Source organism: Mycetomoellerius zeteki, unplaced genomic scaffold (assembly GCF_001594055.1).
Source record: "Mycetomoellerius zeteki isolate Tzet28-1 unplaced genomic scaffold, Tzet1.0 scaffold430, whole genome shotgun sequence".
Taxonomy (NCBI): domain Eukaryota; kingdom Metazoa; phylum Arthropoda; class Insecta; order Hymenoptera; family Formicidae; genus Mycetomoellerius; species Mycetomoellerius zeteki.
Window position 1 is genome coordinate 178,319 of NW_017257425.1, and position 17,350 is coordinate 195,668.

The following is a 17,350-nucleotide window of genomic DNA, read 5'->3' on the forward strand; positions in this document are numbered from 1 at the left end:
TTCAGCGGACTCAACAGTTGAGTGAGCGTTCATTGTTATTGATGTATTCTTCCAGATCTAAAATGCTGATTGAATGATCTAAAATATTCTAAAAGAATACATCAATAATAGTGAGCGCTCACTCAAGTGTTGAGTCCGCTGAACGCTATTTTACACATAAATTGCATTTTTTTGGAAATAGCCCTTGTGAAAGTGCATCCTTAAACTTTATATGCTGATAATAACAAAATTTAGTACTTTCACACTGATCATCTTGTCATCTCTGATTGCTCGAAATTCTAATTCTGTCATTCGTAATTTTTAAACTCTTCTCATTTGAAAACTATCATAGCCTCAGTATTTTTATATTAGACTTCTCATCTTTCTTCTTAACATGTTACAAAGAATTCGTCTTTAAAATACTTACTGTCAGTTTTGCAACACCCTGTATAGTATATATAGTATACATATATTTTTATTACATTATTTATATTATTTATTAACGTTTAAAAGATGTTAATATGGCTATCTGATTGGTTCATGACATCTTAAGACTTAAGATTGTACTTAAGACAATCTTAAATATAAGATTCGACTATAAATACCGGCCTAAATGTCCGATAAAATGTAGAGAAAGGGGGAAAGTACTGGCTCCAATCGCGAATTACACATAGCTCTGAAAAGGTCAAAGTATTTCAAATGCAAATCACATTAAGCCCGTAAGGGTACCGGCTAGTAAATGCGGGACGCGATTCCTGTAGCCGGCCGGCCGGTAGGTCCGTTGACGTTCTCTCGTATGTGATAATTATTTTCACGTGGCGACGAGAAACGCGCAAGGAACGTGAAATGCAATTTTGGTTTCTGCGTTTTCATCGCGATGACGCGCGGACAGCCGCACGTTGCAGTCGTCGACGTCAGCATAACGCGCGTTTGTTTCATTCGAATCGCTTTTCCGAGTTGATTACGAGAGAACGATCCGAAATTACTTATTTACTGCAATCTACAACCTTGGCTATAAGTATAAAGCACTCTCACAAATTGACGTAAACGTTCTAATCTAACGCAAGATAAATTAAAAAAAAGTTTATTAAAAAAATAATATTTATTTTTATAACAATTTTAATATTTGTTATGCATTCTTTGGCTTTTATTATCGCCTTTTCCAAAAAAATGTAATAAATTGAGGATGTTTTATTCTTATGGCCAAGGCTATATTACATTCTTAGTGTTTAATGGCAGCGTTTAGTAGGAAAAAAGCTTTGCAACTGTTGCAAGATTCTTTAATGTGATTGTATATGTATTTAGACTTAAGTGAGGATGCGAATTAAGAACAAGATCAATTATATTCAAATTCGCCCTCATATACCGAACTATTGTTATCCCTTGTAACGCATTGAGCAAAAATATCGATTCTTGTCGCAAGATACTAGCAAGTATCCTTCTAAACAGAAATGTTATGAACTGCCTCCAAGCTGTCCACTGTCTGTTTACATAAGTCATACCTACAAAAAATTTCAAGTGATAACAATAATGTTTCTAAAGTATGCCATGCGTTAAATATTCAAGATCTTGGAAAAAAAACTTCTATTTCTTTAGTCACGCATACTGTATGTACATACTTCATTTCACAATATGTATGTATATATCAATTTTTTATTTTACTTTATATTATCTTTTTACTTACTTAAATCTCGTCTTCTCTTTCCATTTCAATTAAAGTAAACGTTCCAATAGTGATCGAACCACATTTGTGTGTACAAAACTCTATACTTGTTTATATTATTATTAATCTCAAATACTTTTTAAATATAATATTATAATTTAATTATAATCTTTAAATATAATTCAATTATAATGTTACAATAAAAAGAAACATTTAAGAGATCAATAATAATAAATTTTGTGTGTCTAGATATACTTATAGGTACACGTCTAGTCACTTTTGAACTACTTGCGACAAACGTGATGACGCTTTTGCAGTTGGATAAATTCAACTGTAAACGCGTCAAACACAACAATGCTAAAAGTCACTATAATCTAGTTATTTTCCAAATGACGCGTGCGTCAAATGTTGCACTCTCTCATGAGTTTATACCTTAACATTATTTCACTTTATTTGAAGTTCATCAGTGGTATGCAAACAGTATTGGTTTTCAAACTAAATTCTAAACTTAGATTACGTGACATTAGATCTTCCTTTTGAGGTTGCTACTTTTTTGAAAGATTCGACATTTTCAGGCTATATATATATAATTTAAACTCATTGTCGGTGACATCAAGAACCTGCTAAAACCGAGTTTCACGATAATCAGATTACATTTTTTTAACTTGAACTTTAGAATTCTGAGATCAGAACCGAATTCAGCGATTCCAAAAACTTAAAAAATAAAATCTTTAAGTTTCTTTAGCTTCCGTAGAGTTAAAGAATTTTATAATTTAAAAAATTTCACAACAGTTGCAAAATTGCGTTTTCTGCTGAACGCAACCAATGTCGACAAGTATCTATCGGAACTGCGTCATCTTATACACGGATTCCGCGAACTTTCCTTTCTTTCCGTTCTCCTATCTTTACAAATGAGACGCGAAACGCGTCGGACCGGTTAACGACAGTAGCGTTAATCTAGAAAGCGCGCGATTTAAATTTACATAACGGAATCATTGCGAATGTTACGTTACGGCCTTGATTGCATGTATGTGTGTGTACGTGCTTGCACGTTTTGCGTCACAGGTCAAGCGCATAGTGAACATCGAAGGCAGCGAGTCCGGATATCGGTGCACCGCACTTCGGGGCCGGATTATGTAACTGCGCATTGATAAGAAAATAAGCAAGTCGCCTTGACATTGCCGACTTGCAAGCGCGATCCGACAGTTTTTGTCTCCATCCCCACCTCCTCCTGTGCTGGCAAATGCCTGTTTAATTCAACAAATAGTTTATCAGACGAATGTTAGCCACATTTTTCTCGACATTAATTATTATTTTTAACTTTGCATTTTTAGCTAATTTTTATGCAATAATTTTCTGCTTTTAACGTTGCTCTAACTGATGACGTTAATGCGAAAAGTATATAGAATAGAATAGAATTTATTTATTTTTCGACATATAGTATAAGCGAAGAAGAGGATTTAGTTTATAAATTTACTACTTCACACATCTATCCATTTTTTTGTTTACATTACTATTAATCTATATCTAAACTTTGTATTTATTTAAAGTATTCTTCACTACATATACTAAAAAATATGAGTTCAACATTATTATGTGAGATTATTTTACTCAACATTCGGTAGCTATTATCAACTCTTTCTTCAATGTGGATGTTAAATATAATTTTCACCGCATTAGTGTTGATATAAACACTAACATATGGATTTAACATCATGAATTTTAAACATTATGAGTATTTATATCAACATTAACATGATGAGAATTATATTTAGCATTCATAGTGTTAAATCCACACCTATATTTTTTTTAATAGAATATGTCGAAATCTCCTTCCGTGATTTCTCTCCTCTTTTTAAACTCAAGGAAGCGTAAATCTCATTCGATTGACTCCTGAACACAAGTGTACGATCTCCGCATGTTTTCTATGAAAGATACTAACAATGTATTGTCCAATTATTATATTATATTAAATCTTTTCTCTTTGCAGCTGTATCATATTTATCTCGACTATCTCATGCTGTAATGTAATGATATAATGTAACAATTATATTAGATTATTAGATGCAACATTTTTTTATACATGATTTTATATAATTGCAGCCGCAGATTATTCGAAATAATAATTATTGCTCGCGATCGAAATAATAGCATTTAAAAAAAAAATGTTCTTTAATTTCTCTGCGCCTTTTCCGGCGTTAATAATATTTTAAAACTCCGTCGTCCCCGGGACAGGCACACAGGTGGGCGATGGGGCTGTTTTTGTGATTCGTCGATGCGATGACGATAGGGGATGTCGTCGGCAAGGCATAATCTGTCAAGCACAGGCGCTGATGATGTTTATGTAATCACGTGGTTAAATTGTTGCACACTGCGTTGTCCGCGCGATTACGTAACTGGAATTCAATCGTATTCTCACGAGAAACGGGCAAATGTGTTACCGCTATAAAGTGTTCATCGCGCATCGCGCTTAAAGGGAAGCTTTACGTTTTCCTACCGAAACTTGAGAAAAGCTGCGTGTTGGTCAAAGTCGCATCAATCTTTTTACAAGAATTTCATAATTCGCAACTAAGAAAATAAAATAATATAAACAAGGCCATAGAATTTATTGCCATAGGATTTATTAAATTTCACAATTGACTTGTCGAATTATATGTGTTTATTCTCTCTTTGCAGATACCAGTACTATGAGGCCGCACGAATGGATGCGTGAGACATTCCGAAGCAGATTCGAAGGTATGATCGTCATACTTGATATTTTCAATCCTTCAAATCCAATAAATTGACGTCTTATAAAAAAGATACATATTATAAAAAACATAAAAACAAAATGAATACGAAAAAACTTTTTCATTGAATCGATCGGTAAAAAGTTAATCGTTAGGCATTTGTATATTATTTTCTATTTTATACATAAAAAGTTTCACAACAAAAAATCCTCTTATGATTATAAATGGAACGTCGATTTTATGCTCAAGGGCGCAGATGCTCGTTACGATGCGACAATGGAGGATAACATTCTAACAAGCGCTTAGTGCACCTGACATAACTCTTATACCTCGTTATTGCGCCGGCATTGTGCAGCGGGTTGATATTATTCCAGGAAGCGCAATATTTATTCCTTACGGCGTCATTTCCATATTGCGATAAGCAAATAATGCTAGATTCATGAATAAATGCTGTCCACTTAATTATGCATGTCTACATCTATATACGTCGATTGAATTGATTCGATTTTTCCTGTTATCAAAGTCAGCCCTGCAAATTATGAGTGGCGAGCAACCGGATCTTCCATTGGTATTTTTCTTTTTTTACGTAGAAAGAACGGTTTCGTTCGAAGTATTATCTAAAAATATCTGAAGTATTTAAAAATTTTGCTAGATCTGAAAATAATTTTATTGCACTACATTAAGAAAAGTTTCTGGTTGGAAATGAACGACCAGAAGATTCTGATCATATCAATCAAAATTCTGATTTTCTCAACTAGAATTATAACAGATTCAACCAGAAAATTCTGATTCCATTTTCAAGCAGAATTGCAATTAATGCAATCAAACTCTTTTTCCAGTGTATAAAAATAATGACGTAAGGTGCTAAAACTTGTTGCTAGAATGTCAAAACTTTTTACAGCATTGCTCATCATGCTTGAGTTTTTTATATAATTATTTGGACGGTCCAACAAAATTATTTTCGATCTACACTGAAAAAAATTTCTGGTTGAAAATGGACGAATCAGAATTTTCTGGTTAAATTTATTGGAATTCTATTTGAGATAACAGGAATTCTGATTGATACAATATTTCTGGTAAAATCTACTAGAATTCTTATTTTTATCAGAATAATTATATCAATCAGAATTCTGATTATCTCAACTAAAATTCTAGTAGATTTAACCAGAAAATTCTGATTCATCCATTTTCCACCAGAATTACTGTTTAATCCAACCAGATCATTTTTCTCAGTGTAGTTTTCGATATTTTAACAAAATCGTTCTTTCGGTGTATCTTATAAAATATCGACCTCTTCTCTCTTGCGTTATTATTGAATATTAATTTACTTCTTAATTCGCTATCTTGTCCGTTTGAGCGTAAAGTTTATTCGCCCTGCTTATTTTGCGTCTTGACGCACAAACATCGTGGAAGACAGGCGTCCAATTATAAAAATTTGCGCGACGGGCGAATCAATTAAGATTTTATAATTCGACGCTCTCTGACGGCTGATGGTTTGTTTGCAGGCACCGGTACGTTCCAGCCAAATGAATGGACGCGTGGAAGGGCTCGATACGAATCTAAAGGTAAGTTACCATCGCCATTCCGTTGATTGTCTTTAACGACTTAATTTTCAAACAAACCCAAGCAGAATAGAAGTCATCATGACATCAAAATGACGTTAAAATGGCTCCAAAATGATTACTAAAATTCACTTTTCAATCAGTTACGATTTATTTTAACATTATTTTGGCGTTATTGACTTATTATTTTACTTGGAAATTGATATGCTTTTTGCTGATCGACAGCGCGGTGAAGGATGATTGTCAAGGGAAAGATAATAAGAGTAAGATGACGTTGCTGCCGGCTGGATGTTAAGGCGGCAAGATGACACAATAATTATAATTGTTTCTGCGAAAGTATTATGTTACGGGAGGAGGATCAGTGTCAGTTTACCAATCAATGTTGAAAAACGAATTCCAGAATCGCCGGTCAGTTCGAAATTCGAGGATATAACCGACATTCTCCGCGGCGATAACCAACGAGTAAATTGATACTCGATATACTCGAGAGGAGTGCGAAGACATGCCTGAGTCCGATCCCAGTTGTGTCTGGCGTGTAAATGTTAATAACGTTACGTCGATCAATTACGGACCATCCCTACGATTTCTTAATGTGATTAATAGTTGCGAAGTACATAATAAGATGATTCAGTTGCGATATAGATATTGTAATCGTGTTTTATTCGAGACATCGACAGTTTAATGAATACATAATGAAGCAATTATGTGTCTAATAATAAACATGATTAGAAATTGTGCATGGAAAGAACGATTTTGCTGAAGTATTTAAATATTTAGCTAGATATGCACTGCACTCAAAAAAGTGATCTTGCAGTTACAGCGAAAATTATCTAAGTACGAAAAATAGCTGGAATAGATAAATTTCTAGCAGGTATTGGATATTGGATATATATTGCATCTAATCATATAGATGACAGAGATAGAATTTAGATTTGTGCTATAAATTCTATGCGTATGATACATAATTTTCTATCAGATACAAAAAATAGTTATAATTCTAGCTGGAGCAGCAAAATATTTTTGTGTTAAATTTATAATGTCGAATTATACCAATTTGTATTATTTTTATAAATCATTTTTATAAATTACCACTGCTGGACATGATATCTGAAGACACGAAAGTATCTCGGCACTAAGATATAGCGCGAGATACTGCCGTGTCGCTCCTTTACATTTGCCGGCGAGTTGGGCCGGATCGATTAATTTAACTAAAACAATGGAATTTAATTTAAAAAATTTAATTCAAGAAATTGTATTAAATATTCGTTTGACTAAAATTTAATTTATTATTTATTAAATACACTGTTTTAAAATAAATAGTTTATTTGTATTAATATGGACGCTATTTATTTTGAAACTATAGAAATGGATTGATTTACATCTTAAATATATGAAAATTAAAAATAACGAAATGTTTATTCAAGAAATTGCGTTATCATTTCTCCTAATATTCAAGTTGATTATTAAAATTTTAACTTTTTAATATTCATGCTTGAGTTTCCTACATATATTTTGATAATCTGAATACAATTATTCCTGAATCTGTATTTTTAGATATTTCAGCAAAACCGTTAATTCTTTCTGCGTGAGATTCGTTTCTTTTCCTTAAGAAAAAAGAAAACATACTGAGATGTATTGTAGTTTAAAAAACGATATTTAAAAAACAACTCAAAGTTTTTTATGCATGCACAACTGATACGAATATCGTACTTTCAGACGTATTTACGATCTATATCGGTGTTTCACCGAACGCATATGTCGAAAATGCGTCATGCTAGGTAAAAGAAGAATATCGCGTGTTTTATTTCCAAAAATTTCGTTGACGGCACCGTTAACGTGCGGCAAGCGTTAACGAAGGTCAAAGATCGTTATTGAAAACGCGAATAATTGGATAAATGCGCACACGGGGAAGGAGTGCTATGAAATCACTGTAAATTAATCGACGGGGAGTCGGATCCCCAGTTACCGAAAAATCACGCTAATGAGTGGACGAGGGAGATTTGGCAGAGGGAAGTGATAGGGGAGGACTGAGAGCGAGCTGTGGTCACTTCAAACGTCAATGCCGATCGTAAACCGGGCCTGTATCACACAAAAGCGTATTGACGATAATAATTAACGCTCCGTTACAAACGGCCTCGGATGTACAGATGCGCGCGGTCGAGGTAGGCTTAGCTCGTGTAATTAGCGCTAATTAATACAGTGCAATCGGCTCGGTCGCGGAATCTCGGCGACACGGATTTAAGGGGCGAAAAACGCGATTAAGTAGAACACACTGGGGTCCGCAAACGTGCGTGTCTACGTTTTTCATCGATCGCCAATCTGAGACTGGCGCGACGGTCTTTTCTACTTTCAAAACGCACAGCGGCGATCAAATCAGTTCGGCAATCGTTCGGGGATCGTTCGGTAGTTATCATGGTCTGTTTACGAATAAATAATCGCGTAATTCCACAACTTAGTAGCATTCTGCAGAGAAAACAACTTTACAACTGTTGTAAGGTCCTTTAATATGATTTTTATATTTAGTGAAAAATTAAGGGCAAGAATTATAAAGAACGATTTTGCTGAAGTATTTAACAATTTAGATACGAAAATAATTTTAACCATCAAAATATTATGTAGGATGCTCAAGTTGGTTGTCGGAATGTCAAAATTTTTTGCAATATTGTCATCAACACTTAAGCGTTCTGTATAATTATTTTGATGATCCAACAAAATTATTTTCAGGTATCTAATATCTAGCTAAATTTTTAAACATTTCAGCAAAATCATTCTTTCCTATTATATTTCCTGATATTAAATACCCTTGATTGTATAAATTCTTTTCATTAAGTTTAAAGAGAAAACACCGATTGAAGAATGACAATTCCGACTGATAGAACGATGGCTGCGTAGCGTAGACAATTAATAGCTGACAAAATGAAAGCGATGTTAAAATTTCTTACAGCCACCTGCACCGTACAGTGACAGCTATTATTATTGCTGTCTATACAGATACTAAGCGAATTGCGCGCAAAGGTAAACCGGTTAGCCGAAGGCTAACAGTTTGAGTGTCTATATAAAGTAAGGAATTAACATGAAAATGCGTTTTAAAGAATAATTGAGCGGGAAGAAATTCACCAGCTGTTCGTTTCGTGCCTCTTCCAGAATGTGTGATATTAAAATGCTAACGCCATGTGATTACGTTATATATTAATAAAGTTATGTAAGGTATGAGGATAGCGTTAATTAGTTGGCTTTAAATGCGCGTATATATCGTTACGTATTATACGATGAAACGTACGTTAATTAATTCTACGATGGCACGAAGCGAATGATTCATCGAGCAAAATTAAATAACTCATACATTTTTTAGGTGTTTTGTATACATAAAATTTATATTATATGTGTACTTACATTTATTTGATTTGAAAGAGATTTTTCTTCGAGTCTTCCTGAGACACTACAAAATCATGGAAACTCAAAACTTTAAAATATTTTTTTTAATGGAAAGCATATGTATTTTTAAATTACTGTTGAAGTCACGTCGCGCAGCGGTTGATTGCTACCGTCATACCCATGAATTCTCAACACAGGCATAAACAAATAGCAGGATCACAAAATATATTGTAGTTTTCAGACTTGCACGCGCAAATTTGCAGCAAGTGGCTGTAATGACATGTTTCTTCTATGACTGATTATTACTTTTTTATTATTTAATTATTTTAATAAGTCCGATAATTTAATTTTTCGTAAATTGTGACAACCTAATTTATGGTTTACGTTTACAGTGGCATATCGTTACGTACTTTTAATAGATTCCCTTGCAAGGCTCAATCGATCTTTTTCTTTTTGACGTCACGTTTTTATGTCGAATCCGAGAATCTTGTTTGTGCATTGTAAAAATAATCGTATAAATCTTAAGTTCGTTAGCAACGATTTATTGTACGTTAGCTTTAGAAAACAAAAGCCAAGCGTGAAGTTCACTCTGAGAGTGAATGAAAGTTTAATTTCGCGAATGGTGATCAACCTTCGTTTTCATATACATATTTCCATCGTATGAATTTATTTTATTATATTGAAAGAAAAGTGTTTGTATTTTTATTTTTTTACTATAATTATATGGTAAAATAATTATAGTTAAGAACTTCGTTTTTATAGTTATTACTGCTATATTAGTAATAATTATGTTTATATAGTTCCTGTACATATAAAAATTATATAATCATTTTTCATGCCAACTATATATTTTTTGTTGAAATAAAATAAAATGATAATATTAATTTTAATATTAAAATTGAATTACTAAATAATAACATAGTGATAATTATAAAAAATGGAATTCCAAATCATAATTATTTTACTATGCAATTATAGTCACAAATATCAAACACTTCTCTCTCACAAGCGGTATAAACATTCAATTAGATACTTTTTTACTTCGCGATTCATCCAGCAATTAAGAAAGGAATCGTGACTGAAAGAATTCTCGCGACGCATCCTCCCCGTCGCGATGTGGGGGTGGCTCGGGTACACGACTTGACGTTGCGGAGGCGATTCCGCGGCGCAGGGCGGTTTTAGTCACTCCCACCTGTGACAGAGACCACGTGGTATCCACCACGGCACCCCGGTGCACTCAACAGCATCGCTACCGACGACGAGTATACGTCCTCTCTACCACCGTCACCACCGTCGTCGGCGGAGGTGCCTCCTCCACTACCACCACCGCCACTACCACCGCCACCACCGTCACCGTCGCCAGCACCACCGTCATCATCACCCACCCGTGTTCTCAGTGTCAAGCGGACGACGCGTCTGTCGACGAGTGCGTTGTCTATCGCGCGAGTTCGAGAGAGAAGAGACCTTCTCCTGTGATCACAGCCTCGCTACCGATCGACATCGCGCGTCCTGAGATCACTGTGATCCTCGCGATCTCTCGATGTCGACTAACGAGGGAAGCTAGGACGACGACAGATTCTCTTTTTTTTTTCTTCCTTCGTCAGTTAGCAGTCCGCTTGGCATCACGTGCCGGCCACCGTCTCGCGGGAGCTCGCGACACGCGACTCGTGTAGACGGTGGTACTGAACGGCCGGCACGACCTCGTCGTCGCCGTCGAGGAGGCCCGACCCTCGAAGCACGAGGGTATCGCCCGCCAAGAGGGAAGGCGACAGGCCTTCTGGCCTCTTCGCGAGGATGTCGCCGCCTCCTCGTCGTCGGCGACGACGTGGATGTACGCGCTTCTCGGTAAGGGGATTCTCGCGATGACGCGCGAATGCTCGTGATGTGCGAAATATCGTCGCGATCCTTTCGAAACGTCGGAAAAAATCATTTTGATCTGCGTATTGTTTTAATATATACACTCTAAAAGGCTGATAATAACTGCTAAATGTTGAATGAAATAATTCCAATCAAATATTCGGTTAATATAACCATAATTATTTTATTTTCTAAATATTTAGTAAACGGTACGTTAACCGAACATTTGATTGGAACTATTTCCACTCAACATTTGGTAGCTATTTTTTCAGTTGTATCCCTGATATTGGCCCGTGATTTTGGCAAAAGAAGAAATCAATCTAATACAGAATATCATTGCGCATTTTTATAATTACTTTATACATTTTGTTTCATAATATTAAATTTTATGTGAGATTTATGTCCATTTCTACCAATGTAGATTAACTTTAATATTGGTTTAATTAATTTTTTTATAATTTTTAGAATTATAGAAAGATAAAAAGTAAGTTAAACCGACATTAAAGTTAATCTACATTGATATAAATGGACATTAATCGAACATAATTTCTTTGTCAACGTCTTTTTAGATAGTATATGTATTGCTTTTCGTATTTTTAAATCACTGTCAGTAGGTAATTTAATAAGCTATAATTTATTTATAAAAGTCAGTAGATAATTTAATAAGCTATAATTTATCTACAAAAATGATAAATTACAAACTGTGGATTCAATAGTGATTTTTAAACAGAGTCGGTTAAAGTGTTTTCTTTTAATTGCAAAAGTGTCTTCTTATTGGTTTCTTTTAATCGAAAGACTTGTGTCAGTGACTTATTGTGCTGTTGTCATTCATCAGATACGTTTTCCATCAATTATATTTCAATAACAATCATTTGGATATTCTCATCAGCTCAGGTACTGTTTTCTTTTCCATTGTCACATTGAAATTCGTATTCATACTAATCTTATCGTGTCGATTCCTTTATTTGGATCACAAAGGATATCTTCCTCTGAAAAAAGCTCTATCTTCTGTTTCTGATCTTTACTTAATCATTACAATGAATTTATTATCCATTCAAATAACTCTTTGATTTAACGACACTTTTACTGATGGCGAGATATTATATTTTCCAACATCGAAAATCGCAACAGGTGCCATCGTCGTGTCCATTATATCGATCATTATGCCACTGACATCATTGTTGCTATTTCCATTGATAAAGGCGTCCGAAGTATGGTTATCGAAGGTCGCGCGAGCGCGACGTAATTGTTGTAGCTCCTAGGTAATGTCATTGTCACTATTATCTCAATCGTCAGCGTCACGCGACTACATTCTGAATAATTTTTTTACGCGTCATCGAACGCACAGACTGTGGTCTCCTCCGGAGAACATTTACTGGTTACACGGTGATAAAACGTATATAGATCTTTATCGTACACGGAAAGAACAATTTTGCGGAAGTATCTAAAAATTTAGCTACCCAAATGGTTCCAAAATTAATTTTATTAAGATTATTAAAAGTCACTTTTGAATCAGTAATGATTCATTTTAATGTCATTTTGACTTATTGTGACTTGTGATTCTACTTGGATAGATCTGAAAATAATTTTGTTGGACTATCAAAATAATTATATAAGAAAATCAAGAATTATTTTGATAGCTCAACGAAATTATTTTCAAATCTGTATCTAGTTAAATTTTTAAACACTTTAACAAAATCATCCTTCCCGTATAGTTTTATGTAACTCTATCATTTAGATCAATTTTTCATAATATATTTCACAATATATGGTTACGTAAGGATTAAAGGTTAACAGGAAATCCATTCATGAATTTCATTGATAAATCTCTTGGTAACCTTTAATCTTTAGATTAGACAAAATTCCATCAACTACCGTAGGCATCTCGTTCGTGGCAGAATAAAAAATTCCAACTTGTACTGACACTTTCATATAAGAAAATTATTTTAACATATGGGAAAATTATTTTAATTATAGAAAAGATATTCATAAAAGTTCACTTACTGTGAAAATTATTATTAAATCATATAAAAGTTGCGAGAGGCAATATATTGCACGTCTATCGAGACTTGATAAAGTCACATGCATGTTTATCCATGATTATATTTAAAATAAATACGCGCAGTTATTATGATTTTATTACCATAATTTTGCCGGTATTTATAAAAGCAACATGGGAAAGTCATGTGAAAGGATTTAGTAATATCGCGAAGATGCTGCAGTCTGAACAGAGATATGGACGTTTGAAATATTATCCCATAGAAAAGTATCTTTTTCTACGACGGATAGCTCATGCATTCGACCCTCCGAAATTGGTTTCTGAAACTCAAACGTCCAACACGAGGCCTTCTCCGGAGAACATTCCTTCTGTTTGCAAGCGTCGTCGTCGCTGTCTATATCGCGAACGTGCGTTACACCGCGAAGCGAAATGTCATAAAAATGCGGAATTGCCTGGCAGGCAGCGGCACGAAGTAGCAATTAATGCGCGTTGAAGGCGGATGATTCGCTATGGGTTTGTGTTTGATTGATTGCTGATTTCGTCGTCCGCCCGTATATTCTTGCCGATCTAGAGCCGATCTTGCGTAAACATCCTTTGTGAGCCTTCTACAATGCTGGATGGGCGATGTACAGACTGACACAATATGTACAAAATTTCTTGAATGGAGAAAATATATACGAAAAAACGATTTTGATGAAGTATTTAAAAATTTATCCAGATACAGATCTAAAAATAATTTTGTTGGACTATCAAAAGAATTATGTAGGAAATTTAAACGTGACGAACAATGTTGGATGAAGAGAATAGTTTTGTCAGAATATATCTAAAAATTTAGTTAGATATAGTTTTAAAAATAATTTTGTTGTACTATCAAAATAATTATGCAAAACGCTCAAGCATGAGCAATGTAAAATATCTTGACATTCTAGCAACTTCTTGAACATCTTATGTAATTATTTTGATACACAAAATTATTTTCAGATCTGTATTTAGCTAAATTTGTTACCTGATGGTCTCCCTTGTTTGAGCCTAATAAAAAATGTAATTTATTTTCTTACTAATATTTTATTTAAGAACTTTTTTGTATTTGATGACTTCGTCTGTTAAGGTAACATCTTTTTCTCTGAAAATTTTTTATTTTTAAAAGCTTTTTAATCATGTTGATCCAAACATATAATAAATTTGAAGACTAATAAAATCGGTTTTTCAATGTATAGTAATGCCGGAGACATCAAACTCATTTCTCATTTTGTTATGTTGATTTACTTTAAGCTTAATTTTTCATTGGCATGACGTTAAAAATCCGTGATGAAGATCGCGATTGGCTCTTCCCGCGATATTCTAACAAAGGGTATATGCCTTTCTCTTTCTTTCTTCCCCATTATTGCGTAATTATTAATACTCTACGTGCTGTCGGCGGTATAAGTTAGCTCGTATATTCGATGATACGTGTTCAACCGCACTCATAATCGCGTCGTGACATTGGCGTGCTGTCATCACTCAAGGCCGGAGATTGCGTTACGCACATGCGACAGATTTGTTCCGTTTATTTCCCTATTGTACGACGTTACGACACGGCGCGTTGCACTTTGCGAGTTCACGGAATTGAATTATGAAATCGATCATCATCGCGTGACATCAGTAAGAGAAAGAAAATCCCAGTCTAAATGATCTCCGTATTTTTAATTTTCAACGTTTTTTGCGGTTGCGACTATTGCGGTGCCCTCCGTCTTAAAAATTCAGCTAGATGTACAAATCTGAAAATAATTTTGTTGAACTATCAAAATAATTATGTAAGACGCTCAAGCTGGTTGCTAGAATATCAAACTTTTTTGTAGCATTATTCATCTTGCTTAAGTTTCCTATATAATTATTTGGATGGTTCAAAATTATTTGAGGTCAATATGTAGCTAAATTTTTAAGTACTTCAGCAAAATCGTTCTTTCCGCGTGCGTGCCAGTCGTAACCGATACTTTGGAAATTAATCGACCGTCTAAAATGAGGGACTGGCCGACTTGAAAAGTCACACTTCGCGTGGGTTCACACAAGTAGATAATTATGCCTTAGCTCCCGGATAATTGCCCGTCAATAGTGCTTTATCGTATTTTACATTACGCAAAGTCATCGCAAATTATCACACGTCAACATACTTATATACTCAGACGTCCCGTAATTCTCCGGGTCTAAACAGAACACAATTAAGTCATCATGATACCAAAATGGCGTTAAAATAACTCCAAAATAATTACTTAAAATTACTTTTCAATCAGTTACGGTTTATTCTAACGTTATTCGGATGACGTCATTCGACATTTGACGTCACTTTGATGTCGTCTGACATTATCGTGATTTATTGTTCTGTTTGGAGCGCGCCGAAGGTTTGCAAGAAGAATATCGCCGAGAAGTCGTTTATTAATAAATTCTCTTATTAAAAATTTATTTCGATCGCGAAGCTCATCTCTCAATTCGAGACCGGAACTAGTTTCATTATCGTGAGGATACGAAAGGAAGCTTTCGCACGTCACGAGCGTTCTCGCGCGCGTCCTGTGGCGGGAATCCTCCAGTGGCGAATCGCTCTGTCGTTCTTCAGACGAGGGTGGTCTACTGCCGAACACCAGCAGCGACGGCGTCGTCGAGAGTGATGACGCGGTGGTCGCCGCAGGCGATGGCGCCTGCGTGAATGATCGCATGCTGCACTATCATCATCAGCATCAGCAGCATTCCCATCAGCAGCAACAACAACGTCATCATCATCGACTGCAGCAGCATCCGTCGGCGGAGTCTGAACTGGACGATCTTCTGCGATTCCGCGGTACCGAGACTACAACCGGACAGGGACAGGAGGAGATGGTGGCGCAGGAAATGGCACAGGGCTACACCCAGCTCCTGCATTCGGCGGCGGCGGTGCCGGCCCAGGAGACGCAGGACTACATCTCGCTGCAGGAGCTACAGCCGCGCATTCACCATCAACAGCATCACCGCACCGTGCACGACACCTGCACGCAACTGGCCACGTCTGCCTCGCAACTCTATCACCAGCATCATCAGCATCAACAGCAACAGCGAAGCGATGGACAGCAGCAACAGCAACACCAACGAGATTATTATAATCTCTCATCCGTGCAGGAGTAAGTTTGGTTGTCCCACTAATTGTGTTCGTCGTCACGAAATGATTAAGATAGAGGATCTTAATTAATGCAATATTGATGATACATGTCTTTATATCAACCGGTGTGTCACGAATGGTCTCCAAATATACTGCGAAAATTTTAAAGAAGGTAAAACGAAGAGACACAAACTTAGAAATAAGTAAAAGAGCGAGTGAAACGTGAATTAAAAATGCGAAAATTATCTAAATTATATTGTATTAAAAATTAAATTTTTCAGAAAAGGGGGAAAAAATTCTTAATTTAACAGAACATTGCTGCCTAATCAAATAATATTGCAAGAAGAACACTCTTCCAAATGACTTTTTTATATACTTTTTGACTGTGTATTTATAGATGTTTCAAAATCTAATATTTTGAAAATATGCCATATCCATTAATTTTGAGAGGTTGTTTCATTCCTTAAATCTGAGAATGGGCCGATATAAAAAAATACGTATTTTTTAGAATTTCGTGTTTGACAACATATTTCAAGGAGAATCGAATCGGTTCCTTGCAGTAATAGGTCTCTTGTAAGTCATCCTCAATTGTAAATATGATATTAATAGCGTAAAAAAATAAGTAATAATAAAAATAAGATAAAATAGTAAATTAACTGTATACAGAAAAAAAATTTGCAGATTTTAAATAAATATTTGCTCCCCAATAGTATTAACGAAATATTTACTAAATGTAAACATATATTTATTCGATTTAAACATAACTGTTTTATTTTGAATAAATATTTATTTGTTATAAATATTTCGTTAGGACTATATATATTGAAGTAAATATTTATTTAAAATCTGCAAATTTTCGTTTCAATGTAGAGATAAGACATTGAAATAAATATACAGGGTGTTTCCAAATTAAATGGCAAAACTTCGGGAGCGTGTAGAGGAGTAAAAAACTAAGAAAAAAAGTCCTATAGACATATGCTTCTTTTTGCTTTGTTTCGCAGGAAATCACGAAAAAAGAAAAAAATATATTTAATTTATTATTTTAATTATTTTATTTATAAACTTTTTAATGAAGATTTT

General features: G+C 34.8%; 1 protein-coding gene across 1 annotated transcript in view; it reads left to right on the plus strand.

Annotated features, from left to right (window-relative positions):
* Window positions 1–11,106: 11,106 nt before the first annotated feature.
* The window catches only part of LOC108726579 (box A-binding factor-like), a gene marked incomplete at its 3' end in the record, with an annotated part of 10,944 nt that continues 4,700 nt past the window's right edge, over window positions 11,107–17,350 (plus strand). The window contains exons 1-2 of the mRNA XM_018454234.1: window positions 11,107–11,153; window positions 15,755–16,292. Coding sequence (XP_018309736.1) covers window positions 11,138–11,153; window positions 15,755–16,292 — 554 coding nt within the window. The remainder of the gene's footprint in view (window positions 11,154–15,754; window positions 16,293–17,350) is intronic.